General features: G+C 40.8%; 1 protein-coding gene across 1 annotated transcript in view; it reads right to left on the bottom strand.

Annotated features, from left to right (window-relative positions):
• Positions 1-21,188, bottom strand: part of LOC108700535 (transcriptional regulator ATRX-like) — a 175,992-nt gene that overhangs the window by 74,464 nt on the left and 80,340 nt on the right. Inside the window, 5 exon segments of the mRNA XM_041574678.1 lie at positions 8,396-8,593; positions 9,523-9,671; positions 10,889-10,999; positions 20,808-20,946; positions 21,029-21,133. Coding sequence (XP_041430612.1) covers positions 8,396-8,593; positions 9,523-9,671; positions 10,889-10,999; positions 20,808-20,946; positions 21,029-21,133 — 702 coding nt within the window.

Consider the following 21,188-nt stretch of genomic DNA (forward strand, 5'->3'; position numbering starts at 1 on the left):
AAGAGGAGAAGTTGGGAGAGTAAGGAGAGGGAGGAAATAAAAAACCAAAACAAGAGATGGCATAAGAAGGAGAAGAATCAGCCAATAGTTACATTTCGAATTCTAAGATTTGTTGTTAACAATAGGTGAATTAAGATCGGTCATCTCTAGTTGTTCGATAATAATCCCAGTTGCTCCAAATATTATGTAACTGTAATGAATTAATACGGGCAGTCATTTCCTCAAATCTCATTACTTTCAAGCCTAAGGATTATTTCTTGAATGGTTGGGATGGTGGAGGATTTCCATTTGGAGGTTATTGCCAATCTGGCTACAGTAGTTACCTGGTTGACCCATTTTTGGGCCGTGTTTTTCAATCCCGGAATAGGGAGAGCTAAGAGTAAATGAGGCATGTCGATATTCAAAGGAGTTTTGAAGACCGCTAATATTAAATTGACAATTTCCTGCCAGAACTCAGTCAGTTTAGGACAAAATGTGATGAAGCGTGCCTTTATGGTGACACCCTCTCCAGCACAGAGGGCTGCCCTGTGGAAACATCTTAGAAAGTCTGTCAGGGGTGAGGTACCATTTCATCAGCGTTTTATATATACTTTCTTTTGTTGAACACAAGTCGTTATTTTGCGGGCATTTTGCCATATTTTGCCCCATTGGGCTAAGGTTAAGCCTGGTTCCCACACAGACTCCCAATACAGCATGTATGAGTATTAGGGAAGGGGTCTTCTGGTAGGGCGTTCAATAAGTTGTACAAACGTGAGATTAGACCCTTATACGGGAATGTGCTACCCAATATTTTCTCAAAGGGGGTTAGCCGAATCAGAGATTGCTGTCTAAAGAGAGTGATAATATAATGTTTAATCTGGAGGAATTTCATCTCTTTCCCTAATCTCCATTTACATCTATTAGCGAGTTCCTGATATGTATAAAGCCTGTGCCTTAGTGGATCTATGAAATCAATAATTCTCTCAAAATTAAAGGCAGCCCATTAAGATTGGTAAATTGGTCTCTGACCCGGCTGGAAGTCTGGATTCCCTTGGAGCATTGTTAGGGCTGATGGGTGGTGGCTAATCTTATATTTCCTTTGGCACTGTCTCCATATAGTACACATGAATTTGATATGCTTTGGGGCCAGAATCTGAAGCTGTATTTTGGGCTTATCAGGTAGTATCAAATTGCTTATGTGAAGGGGAGATGCCACACAGCCTCTAACTGAGCCCATTTAGTTGGAGGAGAGGTTTGTAGCCATGCTAGAGTTTGGCGGAGATGAGTAGCTTCATAATATTTCCCCACATCTGGTACTGCCAGGCCGCCTTGGCTCCTCCCAGTCATGAGTACCGAGCATGGAAATCTAGCCTTCGTTGAACCCCAGATGAATTTAAATATTAGCTTTTGAATATGGCCCAGTTGTGAAGGTGGGATTTGGAGTGGAATGGTTTCAAACAAATATAATAACTTGGGCAGTATAGTCATTTTAATTGCAGCAATACGCCTGAGCCATGTAAAATGGTATTGCTGCCAATCTTGGAGGTGCTTTGTGATTTGTTTCACCATAGGCGAAAATTAGTTTGAACCAGTTGGTGATAATGAGGGGTTAGTTTGATACCTAAGTAGTTAATATGGGTCTTGTGCCATTTGTCTTGGAAATTTTCTTGTAGAGCCCTCCGTATGTTTCCTCAGTATGGAACATAAGTGCTTCCTATTTCGCCCAATTTATTTTGTATCCCGCTACTTTACTATAATCTGATAAAGTGTTACGGAGATTGGGTAGGGATATTAGCGGGTTCCTAAGGGTCAATAGGACGTCGTCTGCAGAGAGAGAAATTTTGTATTCCCCTTGCCTACTGTTATCCCAGATATATCTGGATGTTTTCTTATTTTGGATGCTAGGGGCTCTATACTGAGGGCATAGAGCAAAGGGGAGAGAGGACAGCCCTGCCTGGTCCCATTCCTGATATGGATTGGTGCCCCCTACATCTCCATTCAATTTTAGATAGGCTTGGGGAGTAGAATAAAGAAGATTGATTGCTTGCAAAAAGGAGCCTTGAAAGCCCATGTGCTGAAGCATCTGGGTCAAAAGGCTTTCTCCGCGTCTAAGCTCAACATGACAGAGGAGATGCCCTGGGATTGAATAATATCAATTAAATCTATCGCTCTGCTTGTGTTGTCCCCTGCTTGCCTGCCCACCACAAATCAATCAAAATCAATGGTCACTACTGATCAATCTGGGCAATAATGGTGTCAGTCTTTGGGCTAATAATTTCGTGAAGATTTTCAGGTCGCTATTCAAAAGTGCTATGGGCCTATAATTCCCACATAGTGAGGGGTCTTTACCTTCTTTTGGCAGGACCGTTATGTAGGAGGCAAGCATGGTATAAGGTATTTTTTTCCCGCCCTTGCAAAAAGGCATTAAATAGTTCAGTAAGTATTGGTGCCAAGATCAGGTCTTATAATAGGAGTTCGAGAACCCATCGGGTCCTGGGGACTTATGGAGCGGAAGAGAGTGCAGCACACTAATTATTTCCTCCTGTGTAATAGCTTTATTAAGGCCTTCCAGTTCTTCTTCCGTTAATTTAGGTAAGTGACACCCTTCTAAGAAATGGGCTATTTGCTTTGTTTTAGTACTGGTCATTTGAGTGGTTATTAGGAAGAGATTGCAGAGTGTTGAGTAATAAGCGTGGAAGGCCTGTGAAATCTCGATAGGGTTGTGTAGGGGTTCCCCTCAGTCAGATTGAATTGTTAGAATTTGGGACTGCCTAGTACGTTGACAAAGTTGATTCGCTAGAATAGTATGGGCTTTGTTACCCATTTGGTAATATCTCCGTTTTGTCCATAGTAATTTCTCTGCATTCTGGGTTGCAATATGTTTTATTGAGGAACGTAACCTCTGAATCTCTTGGGCTATTGTAGGGTCTGGGTTATAGGAGTAGTTAGCTTCTAGTTTACGCAGGTTATTCTCTATATCGTATGTTTCCTTTCTTTGAGTGTGTCTCTTAGCAGTAGACAGTGATATGATATGGCCCCTAATAACCGCCTTATGGGCTTCCCACATAACGGCTAATGAAGAAATTGATCCTTTATTATGAGTAAAGTACTCTTTCAAATGTTCCCCGATAGCATCTCTTGAGCTGATGTCATTTAAAATAGTTTCATTCAATCTCCAATGTGTCTGCCTCTGCATCATTGGGGGGATCGAGATGTTCAATGTTATGGGGGCATGATCAGACCATGAGATAGCTTGAATAGAGGTAGTAATAGGAAATTTCAAACAGTTCTGGGACACAAAAAAATAGTCTAATCTCATAGAGGTCTGGTGGGGGGAGGAATAAAACGTGAACCGTTTATCCCTAGGATTATTAATTCGCCATGGGTCAAATATGGCATGAGACCTGATCACAGATCGGAATTGCTTGGCTTTCTGTGGAACTTGGGAAGTGCGAGAAGGAAGGGTATCTCTGTCCAAGTTCTCAGAAAACACTAAATTGTCATCACCACCCGCTAACAGAGTTGCGGAAGAGTACTTGTTTGTCAAAGCCAAAGTTTTGCGTACCATACGTATCTGCTTAACATTAGGGATATACACATTAAGCAAAGTAACTGGGGTACCAACGTAGGAGCCCTGCAGAAGTATATAGTGGCCCTGTGGGTCCGCAATTTGCTTAGAAACTGTGAAAGGGCAATCTTTATGAATCAGAATCATGACCCCAGCTTTTTTGTGGGGACCCGATGCCTGGTATATTCTGGTATAGAGGCGAGAGTTGAGTCTATAATTATCTGAGGCCTTAAAATGAGTCTCCTGAAAGAAGGCAATATCTGCCTGAAATCTTTGAATTTCCTTAAGAGCTAGTGTTCTTTTCCTGGGGCTATTCGGTCCCTTCACGTTTAAAGATATTAGGCGAATCATTGTAGCAATATATTTAAGAAAGCTAATCTGCAGGGCTCATACACCGGTGTAACCCCTAAACACTGATCAATATCAACATTCTTAGTAACCATTTGTATAATTAGCAGTTTACCAGTTAGGATAGAGGGACCTCTTGTGTTAAACCCAAGGTCATTCTGTGTGATTTGTCTAGTGGCTGGAGGAACCTTGAACAATCCAGAAAAATCGAGGTTGTTCTCTGAAAGCCCAATTAGGAGGAGGAGTGGGAAAGAAGGAGAAGGAATCCTCAAAGCCGGCTGCATGAAGAAACCGAAAGGGCGGTTCAAGTGGGTCATCCAGCTGGATTGTGTGGTTGGAGAAAAAAAAACAAATCCAAAATAGCCAAACCAAAAATAAACGTTAACAAGAGTAAACAAAACATTAGTATGCACATTGGTGTTACCTGACTTTTGGTAACCAGGGACCCTATCGGTAAATGATTTCCAAGTACCAGTGACCTGTGGAGCGTCCAGGCAGAAACAACCAGGCGAGAAGAATCGGTCCCCTGCAGGATAGGCTCAATAAAGCTAACAGTGTCAACGTTAGGGCAAAGCCAAGAGTATAAAAAATTGAAAATCTGGGAAAAAGAGAGAGCACATTCTTCCGTCGTCGGACCAGTGATCAGGTAGGAAAGGTAGGCATTGGTGAAGCAGCTGTTGGGTTCCGGCGAAGGGCTGGTTGTCTCCCATTCTGGAGCAAGTCTGGGTAGGCCTGCTTTGGGAGAATCCCCGGCTGTTGGCAATGGTGGTAATCCAAGGTCGGTGAGAAATTTGTTACTTTTCCGAGGATCGGAAAGGATATATTGCTGACCTTTCATTGAAACCATTAACTTGAATGGGAATCCCCATCGGTAAGGAACTTCATGTGCCCTCAGGAGCTGAGTAACCGGTCTGAGATCTCTCCTCTTGGCCAAAGTGATAGGAGAAATATCATTATAAATTTGTAGTTTTGCACCCTGGAAGTCAATATGCGTAGAGTTTCTAGTTGCCATAATGATTTTCTCTTTGCTCTCAAAATAATGGCAGCAAAGTATAATGTCTCTGGGGCTTGATTGGCCCGGTTTCTTAGGGCCCAAGGCTCTGTGTGCTCTGTCAAATCTCCATGCTTCCGTTGGTAGATCTGGGCATAACTTGGAGAACAGGGCTCTTAAATGTTGTCTTTATGGGACCCCTCTTATTCGAAGATTTTGTCTGCAGTTCCTATTTTCCAAGTATGATTTAAGATTGGCCAATTCGTCTTGCAAAGTGAGTTGGTCGTCTTCTAGAGTGTTGTGTCTCAGTATTAAGTTGTTTGAAATAGTCTCCAATTGATCAACTCTTTGGCCTATTACGTGCAGTTCAGTCTTAAACTCGTGGGCAGCCTCTTTAACAGCTCCTGCTATGGTTGCCGATAATGAGTTGTGCAAGGCAGAGAGTTGTTGGGCTAATATATCAGCAGTGACAGGAATGGATATTTGAAGATCACTTACTTCACGAGTGTGCAGTTCAGGCTGGTGCTCTGGTGTGTGGAGTTCGGCAGCCGTGTTGGAATAAGTGCTGTGCTCCAGCTCAGAGTCATCTCCGTGATCTTTGTATTCAGGCCTCTTCTCCATAGCTCTGTGCCCATGTGGCGTAGTAGCCTGGGAGCTTATGGCACTTGGAGAGATAGATAACGAGGTGTGCCCAAGGTCGGGGTAGTCGCTGTCTCCCCTTACCCCAGATAGCTCCTCTGGTAAGGCCGCAAGGAGCTGAGAAGGGCTGTGTGGAAGTAAGCTCGCGGGGGAGCTGGGGGTAGATGTGCTTCCCGTGTCCAGTTCCTCAACCGCTATCCCTCGCCCTGCACAGCTTCTCTACCGTAGTTGACTTGAGTGGCTGGGGCGCTGATTTGAGGGGAGCAGTCGGGAGCTTTTGGTTGGGGCCCGCGTTATGTCCGGAGTGGCGCCGCCATTTTGGATCTTGCGGAGCTTATCTGTAGCCGAGCGTTTATGCAGGAATGGTGTTAGTGTACCTGCTGTTTCGCGTTTTTTCTTTTTCCCCATAAATTCCCCGATCTTCTGTAAAATGAATGTGGCTTAAATTCGGGGGATTATGGCCTCTCACTGCGGAGCTCCGGAAACAAACGGCTTCACCTAGTCATGATGCGTATGCGCCCCTAAATGTTTTTATTTTTGAATAAATTGTTTACTGCTCCACCTTCTTTTCTCGATTGTATATGTGATCTACATTATTCTGATATACTGCAGATGTCTGATGTGTGAGTAAGTGCAATGAGAAACATTTAACGGAGAGTGTAAAAGAATTCACAATCACAGCAAGAAGGCAGCAGTCATTTTGTGGACACTATTATTAAGGCAAGCAACGCAGCATGTCAAAATTTTGTTTATGCTCCAGAACAGGAGATATGCCCATGCCCAGAAACTGGCTACACAATTAGAAGGTGAGAAGAGGGGACATGTGGGAGGTGACAGGTCCCCTTTAAAGCATGCCCCCCTATATCACAGTATGTTTATGAGCTGTGACTCTGTTATGCAAGTATAACGCACTTTACTCAAAGTATATAAATTAATACACAAAGACAGTTTATGTGAGCTGATAGCTGGCTGAACTAATACACTATATTATGGCTTACAATTTATACTGAGCTGGCATTTTGGCACATATATAGGTTAAGTTATGCAAGTTCTATGGGCTAATGCAAGATAAGATTTGTGCCCTTACATTAATACATAGCATATGTAATTTTATAAAATTATAGTTTATATTATAACTTTTGATGCTTGCTAACAATATAGTCAACTGTCAATATGTCTATAAGAAACATTTATAACAATGAAATTGTTGAGTGGACCATCAGAGCTTTCTTCACAACAGTCATACATTTGCAAAAGTTCTAGACTAGAAATAAAGAGGAGATTTTGTGTACTTGCTGTTAAATCTCTTTCTCTTCAGTTTCTTGGGGGACACAGGGACAGAGGGGGAAAGCTGGTACCACTAAGAGGCAGGATACAACTAAGAAAAAACTGGCTCATCCTCTACTGGCTATACCCCCAGCTCAGTTTGTATCAAAGTCAACAGGAATTTTAATGCAATAAGAAACAAATAACTTAATCAGTAATGGGAGAAAAAAAAACTGTATCATGCCTAACAGAAAAAAAAGAGAGCCTCAATCCAGGGAGGGAAGCACTGTGTTCCCCAAGACACTGAAGAGAAAGAGATTTAACTGAGAGTACATAAAATCTCCTTTTCTCCAAGTCTGCTAGGGGGACACAGGGATGTTGGGGACGTACAATGTCTTGGACTCTGTGTAGACGGGATCCAAGGTGTGAAGTGCTGCCTCCTTTGGGTTAGCCGATGAGGGGCGGAAGGTTGGAACAGCTATCTTCTGATTCAGATGGAAGTGTGAGATGACCTTAGGTAAAAAGGAAGGAACGGTAAGGAGCACCGCCCTGTCATGGTAGAAGGGCGTTCTGCATGACAAGGAGTTAAGTTCCAAGACGCGCCTCGCTGAGGCGATTGCCAGGGGAAGAAAACGTCTTTCAGGTGAGCCACTGAAGAGATACTGAGCATAGTGGTTCAAAGGGTGGCCTCTGCAGAGCAAGTAACACCAATGTGAGGTCTCAGAGAGGAGCTGGAGGTCGTACAGCCTTTGAAAGGCAAATCGCAAGTATTACTGATGGTAATATGCATCTTTTTTGTTGAGGGAAATCAGAAATTGTCCAGGGGACATTGCAGCGATGACTGATCTGAGGGACTCCATTTTGAGTCGCCGGGAGAGCCTAGGGAGGAGAGAAAAGCCATGAGAAGATTGCTCTCCTCTGTCCTCTGGCCAGCCCTTCTGTCCTCTTGTAAATGAAGGATACTTGAGTCTGGATGGTCTGTGCAATAAGCTATTGAGACCCGGAGACAGGTTCCTCGCTGGGAAATGCCAATGGGGAACCTCTACTCAGCGTAGAAGCCCTGGGCATCCCATGGTGTCAGTCTAGCTGAACAATAGTTGTGAAAAAATAAAACAATAAATTATATGTCCTATCCTCCTGAGGACACAACACAAACTGAGCTCCACCTGCTGGGGGTATAGCCAGTAGATGAGGAACCAGTTTTTTCTTACTTGTGTCCTACCTCCTAGTGGTACCAGCTATACCCCACTGTCCCTGTGTCCCCCAAGCAGACTTGGAGAAAGAAGCTTTAATTAAATAAAGTTCTAAAGTTAGTGTTTAATATTTGCAGTGGTATTCTTTGGATTTGGTCTCAGTATTTTTATGAGCTGCAGAGAAAAACAATAAAAAATATGCAGATCATGATTTTTTTTAGACTACTCCTCTCCACATCATACAAAAATGTTATTTCAGTGAAGTGCCCATTCACTGAAAGGGTTAATATACTACCCCATGACGTCTACTGTAAACGTGGATAACCAGCGTTAGGAGATTTATTTATGATGGACACCATTTTAAAGAGGGAAATCAGTGGCTAACAAGGGGTGAAATCTAGCTTTGTTTACCTCTCTTAGTTTCTCTCGTTCTTGCTCTCTCTCTGCTATACTCTTCCTTCTCTCCTCTTCCTCTTTCAAGGCATTCCGAGTTTCTGTTCGCAACTTGTCATTTTTGATAATCTTTCTTATCTTCTTCCTGCCCTTTCCAGGTGATTTGGAGTCTGAGTCCTCATCTTGGTCTCCATTCTCTGAACTACCATGATTACTCTAAAAAAAAACAGTGACATGTATGCAGAGTAGCAGGGTAGGGATAGGTATATAATATATAGAAGTAAAAAGGCTTGTTAAGTGTAAAGGAAAAACCAAATACACAGGGCTGATAGAAAGAATAATTATATACAGTAGATCAAATAGGACTAAATGTATAATAACTTAAAATCAAAAAGAAACAGCACTAACAAGTGCATATTGCAGATATGACAAATATAATTCATTATAGGTAATAAAGTGCAAATGGAAAGACAGTAGAATGCAAGAGCCACTGTCATAGTATGTGGTCAACAAAAGTTTTAAAATCTATAGCGAAATCTCTAATTTAGCCATTTTGTGCCCATTATGGTACCTATGCCTCTGGCTAATCCCACAATTAAACACGGTCACCTTAAATAGAAAATTTTGTCCCTAAGGCTTTGTAGGTCACAGGGCTCATAGAAACCAAGGGCACACAAATATTCTAGGTTATATCAGCCAATGAATGGACCAAGCTTTGTCTTAAGGTCCCCATAGACGCACATTTTAGCGAAGTCCACCAATCCGTCAAATTATCGTTAATTTAGTGGGATTCGAACGATCGTACATTTTACGATTTTTCGTCCGATATCTGTCAGAAAATCGATCGGCCAGGTTAAAAAATTGATTGGCCAGTTTTGCTGGCAATATCGCCTGAAATGGTCTTTTCAGTTGATGGACACATCGTACATTTAAACCATCGTTTCGAGATAATTGTGGTCTCACGATAACGAAAAGATCCTTTAAAGATCCTTTACAACTATGGCCAGCTTTACTCCCACACTAGAATCTTCATTTTTTTTGGTCAGGTGTTCCCTGATTGACTGCACAGAACATCAAGAATAATTTTAAGACAAAAGATGTGAACGGGCAATATTTCCTGATATGTATATATTAGTTTTAATTACCAGAGCACAGTGCTGAAGTTGGAGAATGATGCCATCCCTCCACTCTTTATTTCCCGTGAAATACCTTCCCCTCAGTGGGGATGCAAAAGTTTTGAATACTGGAACTATTTCAGTGTAATAACGGAGTTTTCTTTTGATCCTCCCCACTTCTGCATGCAAATAAATACAAATGCTTGCATATTTAAAAAACACAAGGAAAAGAGCATATTAAAAGAGAAGGAGAGAAAATATTGATGGGAGACAAATAGAGAAGAAATGGAGAAGTGTTATATAGTTGAAGACGGTGGAGGAATCAGGAGTCTTATAAAAAAAAAAAAAACAGACGAGACGAAGATAGGGGGTACAGAGAGAAACTGAAACCGGAAAACAGTAGCAGATTGAGGAATGGTAGAGAATAGTAGCAGATTGAGGAATGGTGAGATAATAAACATATGAAATGTGGGCTAATATAAAATATGCTTGCTAATATAAAATAACACAGGCGTGTTATGACACACAATATACAGACAGACTGCTATGTTTGCAGAAACTGAATTGGCAGCCTAAAAAAGTCATATGCACAATTTCCGTTTCTGGGTCTCTACAGGCAACATTCTTAGGTAAATCCATGCATACTGGGCATCAAATTGTATATTAGAAGGAAATACCAAAATGTAAATAGCAAAATAGCTTTGCATTAAAGTGGGTGAAGCCAAAAAAAAAAAGTTTTGTGGGTGATGCTTTTTGAGAACAGTTGATATGGCTGAATTGTGGGAGGGGCTTGTAGCATTACGTGCAGCATTTCTCCATTTTTTCACTCCAATTCAAGCACTGCCAGAGGGTTTAATGAACATGTAAAATGGTTATGGAAACCAGACCTCATGCCCACCAAGATCACTCAAACTTAAATAAGATGGATTATAATGAAATTACAGAAGAACAAATGCAATGTTGGAAGCTATAAAGCTTTGCCACATCTGATCCTTAGTTCTCCAGATGCAAAGTCCAGTCAGATCATATTGATGTCTTTTTTGCAGTATTATAAGCAGTCAGATATAAAATGTTTGGCAAATTACAGCTGCAAGTATCTAACCGGTGGCGATATCCTGAGAAGACCAGTTTTATAACACTAAGTGACAAAGGTAAAATCTTTACGCACTATTACCAAGTTATAGGGGTGCTGATAATCAAATCAAATGATAAAAGTCATTTTAAGCAAACTGAAAAAACACATTGTTTAAATATGAACACATCCTGTGCTTAAGTTGTATTACATCATGCCCTTGTTCTTAGCGCACTTAATTATACTGACTTGCATTTAAGACTGTACAATGAATTCAGAGTTTATATATAATTGTAAATAAAAGGTTATAAAGCATTTTATTACTGGAAGTAGGTACCTTGCTATCACTGGCGTCATCTTGGACTTTAATTCGCCTTCTCTTTTTCTTCTGCTTGTAGCTGCGCTGGCCCCTTTTCGGATTCTTTCTTTGCAGCCCTAATACAAAACAATGCAGCAAATGATTAATATTTAAAGAGATATTGGTTAACCCTTTCCCTGCCAGCTGTTTTGTCCTAGATGTGAACATCTACTGCCAAGCAGTTTTTAGATATTTTGCACTCTTTCAGTTTAAGGGCCTTTCCTGGGGCAGTCTTTTAGTTTACCCAGGAAAACAATACATTGTTTTTTTCAGGACAACTGAACTTTCAAAATATGCAAGAATTTTGGTGTAATTCTACTTCTGTAAAAAAATATAGGCTTCTAAGTGTCTAGTAAAATGAAAAAAAAATCATGTTTCACAAAGAACAATCACATATATCAGAAAGATCATTTATTTTATGTACGAGAACACAGACGATTTGGAAAGGTCTATGTCTCCTGAACGCGGCAATACCAAATATAAAGAGTTTTATGGAGATTTCTCACTTGTATAGCTCAAAATCTACAAGCAGTACACTACGAAATGTCCAAAGCACCGCTCCCCAAACGGCATACTTCTGATTTCAAGGCCAAACATTCCACTAACAGTAGGTTTACCCTAGAAAACTACCCATTATTAGAAAGAACAGATTCTGGTGAATCAAAAATGGGTAAATATATCTTTGTACTCCAAACTACCAAGTTGCAATTGTTTCCTAAAATTATAATGTTTTTCAACTTTTTATTTATTTCTTCCACAATCCAGTCATATGATTCAACATTCAAGTCACAAGAGAAAGCAGAGATTTACAAGTCAGACAATATCTCAGGGGTTCATGACAAGTAGTAGTAATCGGATTGTGAAAGTATCATATAACAAAAGTTAAATACATTAGGAAAAAAGAAATAAAAGGAAGAAAGAAAGAAAGAAAGAAGAGAATGATAGAGGAAAACGGGGGGGGGGGGGGAGAGGGGGTAGGACTCTCGCCAATTGACATCGTACATCAATCAGATATATGAAAAATACACCACTTCAAGTTGTACCAAAAACCTTATAAGTATTAGTGAACATCATGAAAGACATTATAAGAAGACAGTCACGTTGCGTTAGCAGGCAGGTTTGATGGAACTCGTAAGTTCGTCTCAGTCCGGAGCATCCATGGATTCCAAATAGTAGTGTAATTGTCCATGTTATGTTGGATCATTGCTGTAAGCTTTTCCATAGAGGACACCCACCATATTTTGCGTTTAATTTCCGGGATTGTGGGTATACCTTCTTTCCATTTACGGGCAATAGCACATCTGGTAGCCAAGCATATGTGGGAGCAGAGCTTAAATTCTTTCTTAGAGAGAGACGTGGACGGAAAGGTAAGAAGGGCAAGCCAAGGATCCTGTGCGATCTTTTTGTTAAAGATATCACTCAAGATAGCAAATATGTCTTTCCAAAGATTAGAAATTAGTGGGCATTCCCACCACATGTGCAGTTCATCTCCCAGTGCATCACAGCCTCTAAAGCAAGTAGGTTCAGAGAGGTATATTCGGTTTAGCTTTACTGGGGTGAGGTACCAATTGTATAGTAGCTTATAGGCATTTTCCTTGATAATGGTGTTAATGGATGCTTTCCTAATATTGTCAAAGGCCAGTTCCCATTGTGCCTTCTCTTGTACCTTATTAAGTCTCGTTTCCCATCTTTCCATATATTTATTTTTATCTGGTGCGGCAGAGGAGCGAAAGTGAGCATAAATTAAGGAAATTTGTCCCTTAGTGTGTGGGTGGGCGCAGAGAAATTCAAAAAAAGTTTCGGGTTTGAAGTTTTACCTCTGTATGTTTGGATAAAGTGGCTGAGTTGCAGGTAGCGATAATGTTCACGCAGAGGAATAGAGTATTTGGATCTCAAGTCCTCCCAAGTAATAATTTTGCCAAATGGAGTAAGGCTATTGATATCAAGAAAGCCATTGTCTATCCACCACCTGAAAGAAAGCAAATTCTGTCCCGGAGGAAAAACTGGGTTATAGAATAGTGGAGTGAATGGAGACGGATTTGAGCAAATCCCTACATTATATTTATGTTTCAATTTATCCCACAACATGAATGTATGTTTCAATATAGGATTAGTAGATACAATTGGGGGTCTAACCTCTCGTGGGTACCACAGAAAACCCTGAGAGGACAAAGGTGACAGTAATTGTGCCTCCAAGGATACCCATCTAACTGTATTCGGGGGTAGGTGAAGTTTGGTCATTTGAGCCATCTGAGCCGCACACCAGTAACGATAGAGGTTAGGAAAATTCAGGCCACCTTGATGCAAAGATTGCATAAGAATCTGTTGGGACACCCTAGGGCGTTTGTCGTTCCAGAAAAAAGTAAACATTGCACGTTGAAGTCTATCAATATCTGTCTTACAAATTGGGATCGGGAGGGTACGAAATAGGTACAGTATTTTGGGAACTATGACCATTTTCAGAGAGTGTAGCCTACCTAGCCATGAGATTGTTTTTTTGTTTTGCCAAGATCTGAGAGTAGACATAAGTTTCTTAATCATCGGGAGATAATTATGGGGATATAAGTCAGTAACCTTGGGTGTAAGGAGAATTCCCAGATACTTAAAAGACACCTTCTGCCATTTAAAGGTAAAATTCAGTTCCAGTAGTTTCAGAACTGGTTTAGTCAATGAAAGTGCCAATGCCTCAGACTTTAAGTTGTTAACTTTAAAACACGAAACTGCAGCATATTTGTGGAGTTCATTAAATAGATTAGGTAATGTGGTTTGTGGGCGAGTAAGTGAGAGTAGAGTATCATCCGCGAAGAGGGCAATTTTATAAGTGTCAATCCCCACATTAATCCCGAAGATATCTGGATTAAGTCTGATTTTCTGAGGTTCCATGCAAAGAGCAAAGAGCAGGGGTGACAGAGGGCAAACTTGTCTCGTCCCATTTTGAATAGCAAAGGGTTCTGAGTAGTGTCCTGCATTACAAACTCTGGCTGTGGGGCCATCATACAAGGCCATGATAGCCTCCCTAAATTGGTTAGTGCAGCCCACAGAATCTAAGACCTCTCTCAGAAATATCCAGTCCACACTGTCGAAAGCCTTTTCCGCATCTAGGGAAAGGAAGACACTGGGGATCTGTAGGCTTTCGACATGGTGGAGTAGGTGCGTTGTCCGCCTGATGTTATCCGCCGCATCTCTTCCCAACACAAAGCCTACTTGATGAGGGTGGATCAGTTGCGGCAGCACGTGTGCCAATCTATTAGCCAGAATTTTGGCATATATTTTAACATCAGTGTTGGTAAGAGAAATCGGACAGTAATTTTGGCAAAGCATAGGATCTTTCGGGGGTTTGGGTATAACTACGATATTGGCTCTTAGCATATCAGCATGAAAACAGCTTTTATTATGTAACAAATTGTTAAAAAGAGACAGCATGTGGGGAAGTAATACATCTTTAAATTGTTTATAATATAGCATAGTAAAGCCATCAGGTCCCGGGGCCTTTCTTGATTTACATTGCTTAATTACATCAATGATCTTGTCTCCTGTGATGTCTTTTTGGAGGGCTTGGGTAGTGTCAGGTGTCAATTTTGGCAGGTCACATTCGGCTAAGTATGCTTTAGCTTTTTTAGCAGCTCTATCTTTCCTTGGTACTGTCGTTCCAACATAAAGTTGAGAATAATACCGAGTAAATTCCCCCAAAATATCATCAGATTTATGAAGAATTTTCCCTTTAGAGTTCCTCAGAGATCTGATAGATGTCGAGGAGGGCCCTCCTGATAATAGTTTGGCTAACATGGAATCCACTTTATTCCCTTTCTCATAAAACATACGTCTTGTATAAGTTAGAGCCTTCTCAGCTTTTTCTATCAAAATATGTTTAAGTTCTCCCTGCTTAGCAATCAGCTGTTTAAGTGTGTATGGGTCTTGATCTATCTTATGTGAAGTAGCCAATTGGAGGATATCTACTTTAAGCTGTTTAATTCTACAGTCTCTCAGTTTCCAAAGACGGGAGGCGTGTTTCAGGAGTAAACCTCTCATTACTGTTTTGTGTGCGGCCCAGAGCATTTCTTTAGTTACTTCTCCCTTGCCATTTTCAGAAAAATACTGTGGAATAGCTTGTGTCAACTCCTGGATAACTGTCTCGTCATTGAGTAATTGTTCATTTAATTTCCATTCTCCTCTAGGTCTAGAGTCACTCATTAGGAATACAGACATCATGATATCGTGATCAGACCATGTACATGGGATAATTTCAGTTTTTAGCAGTTTATCTATGAGTATGGTAGATGCCAGAATAAGATCTATTCTGCTATACAAATTATGGGGAGTAGAATAAAAAGTATAATCTTTACTGTCTGGGTTCAGAACTCGCCAGGTATATAGAAGGGACTGAGCTTTAGCCAATGCACATAAACTTTTGGTTGCTTTGGGAGTAGGGTGAGGTTGTTGTGAGGAGGTAGTAGATCTATCTAGATTGGGTACAAGCACAGAATTGAAATCTCCAGCCACTATAAGCTCTCCACGCCTGTGATTGTCAATAAAGGACTCCAATGTAGATTCAGATTGTCGTTCGTTAGGGGCGTAAATAGCTACCAGTGTCAAGGGCATACTGCCAATGTTACCCAGTAGTAACAAAACTCGGCCCTCAGAATCAGAGTGAGATTCTGTTATCTCAAGGGGACAGTTTTTATGTAACAATATTCCCACGCCTTTGGTTTTGTTTTTAGCAGAGGAAGAAAATGTCTTTGTGATATTTTTATGCCAATAGTTAGGTTCCTTTCTGCGCACTAAGTGCGTTTCAGTCAAAAGAAGGATATGTGCCCCTGTAGACAACAGATCATGACAGGCCATCCGGCGTTTAACCGGATTATTGAGTCCTTTACAATTTAGCGTGGCTATTTTAAGATCAGAATGTGGCGATATGGAGGCTAGGTGGTTAGTGTCACGGCTGGAGTGAGGTATTGCATGGGTGGAGATCACGACGGGCGAGAGTCCCACTGGGGAAGGAGGGGGGTGGGTAGGATGAGTATAGAGTACAGATGACATACAAAGCAAGAGTAAATACAATACAAATATAAAATAAGACAAAATTAAATAAAATATGTTTCAAATATAACTCAGGGACTTCCCGTCTCAAAAACAAAAGTCTACGAGAGGGTAGGTCAGGCCGCTATCGTGCCCGTAGGGGGCCGTCTATAGACGTGCGGGCCCCAGCGGGGGGGATGGTGTTTCGGAGTCGTCACTCGGATGACTAAGGTGTTTCTCCAACTCCTTACATGAGTAGAAAATGTAAACAAAAATTAAGCAAAGCTTCAGGGCTTAATTCCCACATAGGTATGACCAGAAGACCATGATGTGGGGATCGAGATTTCAAACCAGTATAACTGTTACTTTACCGTCCATGGAAAGTAGAGGGTTCACTCAGCTCTCTGGCGCAATTGTGGTGGTTTCAGTCGATTCGGTCTAATCGAGGATGGTAGCTCATTTGGAAGGTGCAGGGCCCGTAAAAACTTGTCTTGATCTTGCAAGTTTCGGATAATGTACGTGCAGGCCTTGATGAGACGCTTGTAAGGAGAAAGGATATCCACAGCGGTAAACTATCTTATGTTGTCTCAGGAGCTCCGTAAGCGATTTGAACTCTCTTCGTCTAGCCAAAGTCGCAGGTTCCATGTCTGGGAACAGAGCGATTTTATGACCTTCCACTTCCAGTTCATCCATAGGTTTAACATCCTGCATGATATCCGCCTTGGTCTTGCAATAATGCATACGCACTATAACGTCTCTCGGTCGTTCTTCCGGACCCGATTTAGGCCGCAGAGCTCTATGAGCCCTCTCCATCTCCAACCTTTCCGGCTGTGTGTCTGGTAAAACCTCCTGGAACATATCGGTAAGTAGTGTGTGAAGATCCGTCACCGGTATCCCTTTCAAGCGGATATTGTTTCGGCGGGAACGGTTTTCGGCATCTTCTTGAGCGTATTGCATGTGCTCGAGTTGCGAGTGAATGGCTGTGATGTCGTTATCAACCTGATGGAGGTAGGCCGCAGTGCTGTCCACATGGTTCTCCAGATCATCTATCCGCTTGCCTAGGGTAGTGATTTCCGCTGAAAGTTCTTTAGTGGTTTTAGCATGTTCTGCTTTAACCATTTTCTCTATGTTCTGAAATAGTAGGTGCAAATCTTGTTTCGTTATGCTCTCAGCTTCCTCACTTTCCACCTGTTCCCCAGTTTGGACGCCATCTTGGTCTTTCTGGCTAGGGTGGAAGAGGAGGCGCAGGTCGTTAGCTGTCGGTTTTTGCACTTTAGGAGCCATAGAGTCGGCGACATTTCCAAAAATCACCTCAAAATTTCTATCCTGAAGCATTGTATTACCCACATACTTTTAGGTATCAACAGAAATCACCCCAAATATGAAAGCCTAGGGTCCTCTGAACAGTTTGATGCCCAATATGTATAGGTGTACCTAAGCATATGGCATATAGGGGCCCCAAAAGAAGACCCCCATATGGTCTGTCATTTCAGGTACTGCAAAATCAACACATTTACATCGTTTTGGGGGGGGGGTCAAAGGTAGAAAAAAGTAAGTTCGCCCCAGAAAACCATATATTTTCGGAAAGCACACATTCCCACAAACCCAAATTGGGTATGCATGTACTTGTACTTCAAAGTACCAAGTCTTTCCTAAATTTGGCGATAAAAGCAACGGTTTTTACATTTTTGAAAATCGCCTAAAAATATTGCAATTGGCCGCATTTATCTCACCCAATTTCTTGCATACAATTGTAAAATAACAAATATTGATGCCAAGGCACTACTGAACAGTTTGATGGACGATATGCATAGATATACCAAGGCAGCTGGCATGTGCGGACCACAAATAAAAATAGTGCATATAAGTTTTCACCGCTGCCAATTCGCCTTCTGTGAACAGACCATTGACTTCATATTATGTGCCTCAAGACCCTCCTAACAGTAAAGACCCCCCAAACCCATATGTTTTTGGAAAGTACACATTCTGACGAATCCAACAAAGATAAAGACGTCTTTCTACTACCAAACTGCAAAGCTTTTTTACAACATTTCTGAAAATTGCCTAAAAATGTTGCAGTTTGCCGCATTTTTCGCACACAATGTTTTACATACAAATAAAAATCACCCTAAATATGGATGTCAGAGGTCTAATGAATAACTTGATGCCCAATATGCATAGATTTACCAAAGTATGTGGTGTGTACGGACCCCAAATGAAAAACATGCATATGAATTTTCACACTAGCCAACTAAGCTGCTGAAAACAGTACCCCGACTTTGCGTTATGTGTTGTATGACTTCCAAACTGTAAAAAGCCCCCAGACCACCATATATTTTTTGAAAGTACATATTTTGACGGCTCAAACAAAGTAAAATATATCTTTCTATACCAAAGCAACAAACAACAAAACTATACTAAAGATACACAAGGAAAAATAATGCAGGGATAAAATTGCAATAAAACCACAAAAATTGTGTAAATCAATGAAATAACAAAATGACTGATCCAACAGCATAATTAGTGGCCAAAATCGATTACCCAATAGTTATGCTGCCAAACCAAATGGTTTTTAGGGGTAAAAAAACAAAAATTAGTAAAATGAAAAAGTAAAAAAAATAAAAAAGCCCTCTTTGTGAGTTTTTTGTGTATACATGTGTATACACTTCTAAAAGTTGTGTGACAGTGTGTATATAAATGTGAAATAAGTGCAAATAAGTGTAAATAACTTTACAAAAAAAATTAAAAAGAAATCTTTACTAAAATGATTGTGTAACTGTGTATAGATCTATACAATGTAGTGTATTGTGTGTGTAGTGTGTAATTTATAAAATAAAGGCCACTTACCGTTGCTGGAGCAGGAGGGAAAGTCTGATGCTCTAGAAAGTTTCAGCAGCGTGTGTGCCGATTAGTCACTGCAGCCAGAAAGTGCATGGTCGTCGCCAGAGAAGCAGAGAGAAGAAGGAAGACGGAGGAGCTGGTAAGTTGCTTCTTCTTGCGATTTTAGGTCGGCCCTGCAACAATCCTGTTGCAGGGCCGACATGAGAGCCCCCCAACCGTGCTGCCCAGGGGGCTGTCAGCACTGCTAAGTCTCTGCAGAGGCGGCTAAAGCCGCTGATGCAGAGATCAGCACTGATTTCTGCCAGAACGTCCTAGGTACGTTCTTGGCAGTTAAAGCCCTTGCCTGCCAGAACGTACAGCGTACGTGCTTGGCAGGCAAAGGGTTAAACCACCATAGGGTAGTTGTTTTCAAACCTTGGGGCACAGAGCCTTGGTTGAGAGGGCCCAGTATGAAGGCAAGTTAAGACTAGATTTTGGGTGAATGCCTATTAGCACTCCCTGATTCTTCTGAATCTCATCTTGCAGGTCAATTAGAGCTAAAACTGGTTTGAACAATACTAACATTCTAGATACTCTAGGAACTATAGCTAAATGGGTCATTCAACAATGCTTTTGCATGCTTACAACCTTGTTATGCACAAAAGGGTCCCTGGCCAAATGTAGGCCTCAAACAAGAAGTTATTCTGAATACATCCAACAACCAATGCCGCAGGGTATATAAGAGTTCACCAAATACGGAGAGGCCAATTCACCAAAGGCTGAATTTTAAAAATCACAATTTTCTAAAAGCATAAGGTGTATATTTATCAAAGAGTGAAGTTAATAGTGAAGTTCGCCACTAGAGTGAAATTCCGCCACTCTCCATTCATTTCTATGGGATTTTTATAGGTGTATTCATCAAAGGGTGAACTTTCACTTCACCCATTGATAAATACGCCTTTCAAAATCCCATAGAAATTAATTGAGAGCTGCGGAATTTGACTCTATCGGCAGAACTTCACTCTTAATTTACCCCTAAATGTCATGACAGTTATTCAAAGATCTGAATATAAAAGCATGAATGATGACAATGCTGAACAGTGTGCTAAAAAAAATATGAATACCTTGAAACCTCTAAAAATGTGCGTTTTTTTGGAAAATTACTAGTGGGAAAAAAAGCCTCTAAAATTTGGATTGATTAAGAATGGTCCAATAGGGTCAGCACAGCTCCCACTGACCTCAACAATTTTTACCTGATTTTCATGGTTTTTACACTTGAAGGAACCATAACATCAAAAAATGAAAGTGTTTTAAAGTAATACAGATATAATGTATTGTTACCCTGTACTGGAAAACTGCTTAATTAGCATTAGAAACACTACTATTGTTTGTATAAATAAGCTGCTGTGTCGCAGCCATTCAAAGGGGAAATGGCTCAGGTTACACAGCAGATAAGCTCAGTAAAACATAATGGTGTTATCTGTTATTCACTATTTAACCTGCACCATTGCTACACAGCATCTTGTTTATATGAACTATAGTCTAGTTTCTGAAGCAACTAAACCAGTTTTACCAGTACAGGGCAACATTACATGATGTTTCATTATTTTAAAACACTTTAATTTGTTGGTATTATTGTTCCTTTAATAAATCTTGCATTATTAGATCTTTTAAAGAAATATAGGAAAACCACACATTTTTGATGTCTGAATGTTAATAATAAATATAACCAAATGTATACAATACAAATGAATAAAAATGTATATCATTAAAAATTTAGTCAATTTTGATTTACAATCAAATTTACCATTACTCATTTAAAGAAAAACTATACCCCCGAACAATGTAGGTCTCTATAAAAATATATTGCATTAAGCAGCTCATATGTAAAACCCTGCTTCATGTAAATAAAGCATTTTCATAAGAATATACTTTTCTAGTAGTATGTGCAATTAGGTAATCATAAATAGAAATTTGCCATTTTAAAGGAGAAGGACAGGCAAAACATAAATAGCTTTCTATCCTAAGTCTGGTGGATTTATAACTTACTGAATGCATTGAAAGTTGTCTCCCTGGTGTCTAGAAGAAGCAACGGTGCTCTGTGGATACTGCAATGTTGGACTCTGGTGACGTCACACATTTTGCAGGCAGCTTCCTCCTTGCTGCCCGAGGCAGCCTTGAGGACACAATTTCAGTCTAATGAACATTTCTCAGGGGCGCAGCCTTTTTCCCTTGGATGATGACGCGCATGCAAATCTGGCTATGCTAACGTCATCATTGACGTCTATCAACACGCCCCACAGCCAGCCCTTGCTTGTGATGCTCATGTCCTTGTGCTGCTCAGCAATGAGCACTACGTCATTAATGATGTGCTCCTAGGGTCAAGGCTTTAGGTCACATGAGCCAATTAACAGACTTCTGTCTTTTGCT

This window comes from Xenopus laevis, chromosome 8S (genome assembly GCF_017654675.1).
Source record: "Xenopus laevis strain J_2021 chromosome 8S, Xenopus_laevis_v10.1, whole genome shotgun sequence".
Taxonomy (NCBI): Eukaryota; Metazoa; Chordata; class Amphibia; order Anura; family Pipidae; genus Xenopus; species Xenopus laevis.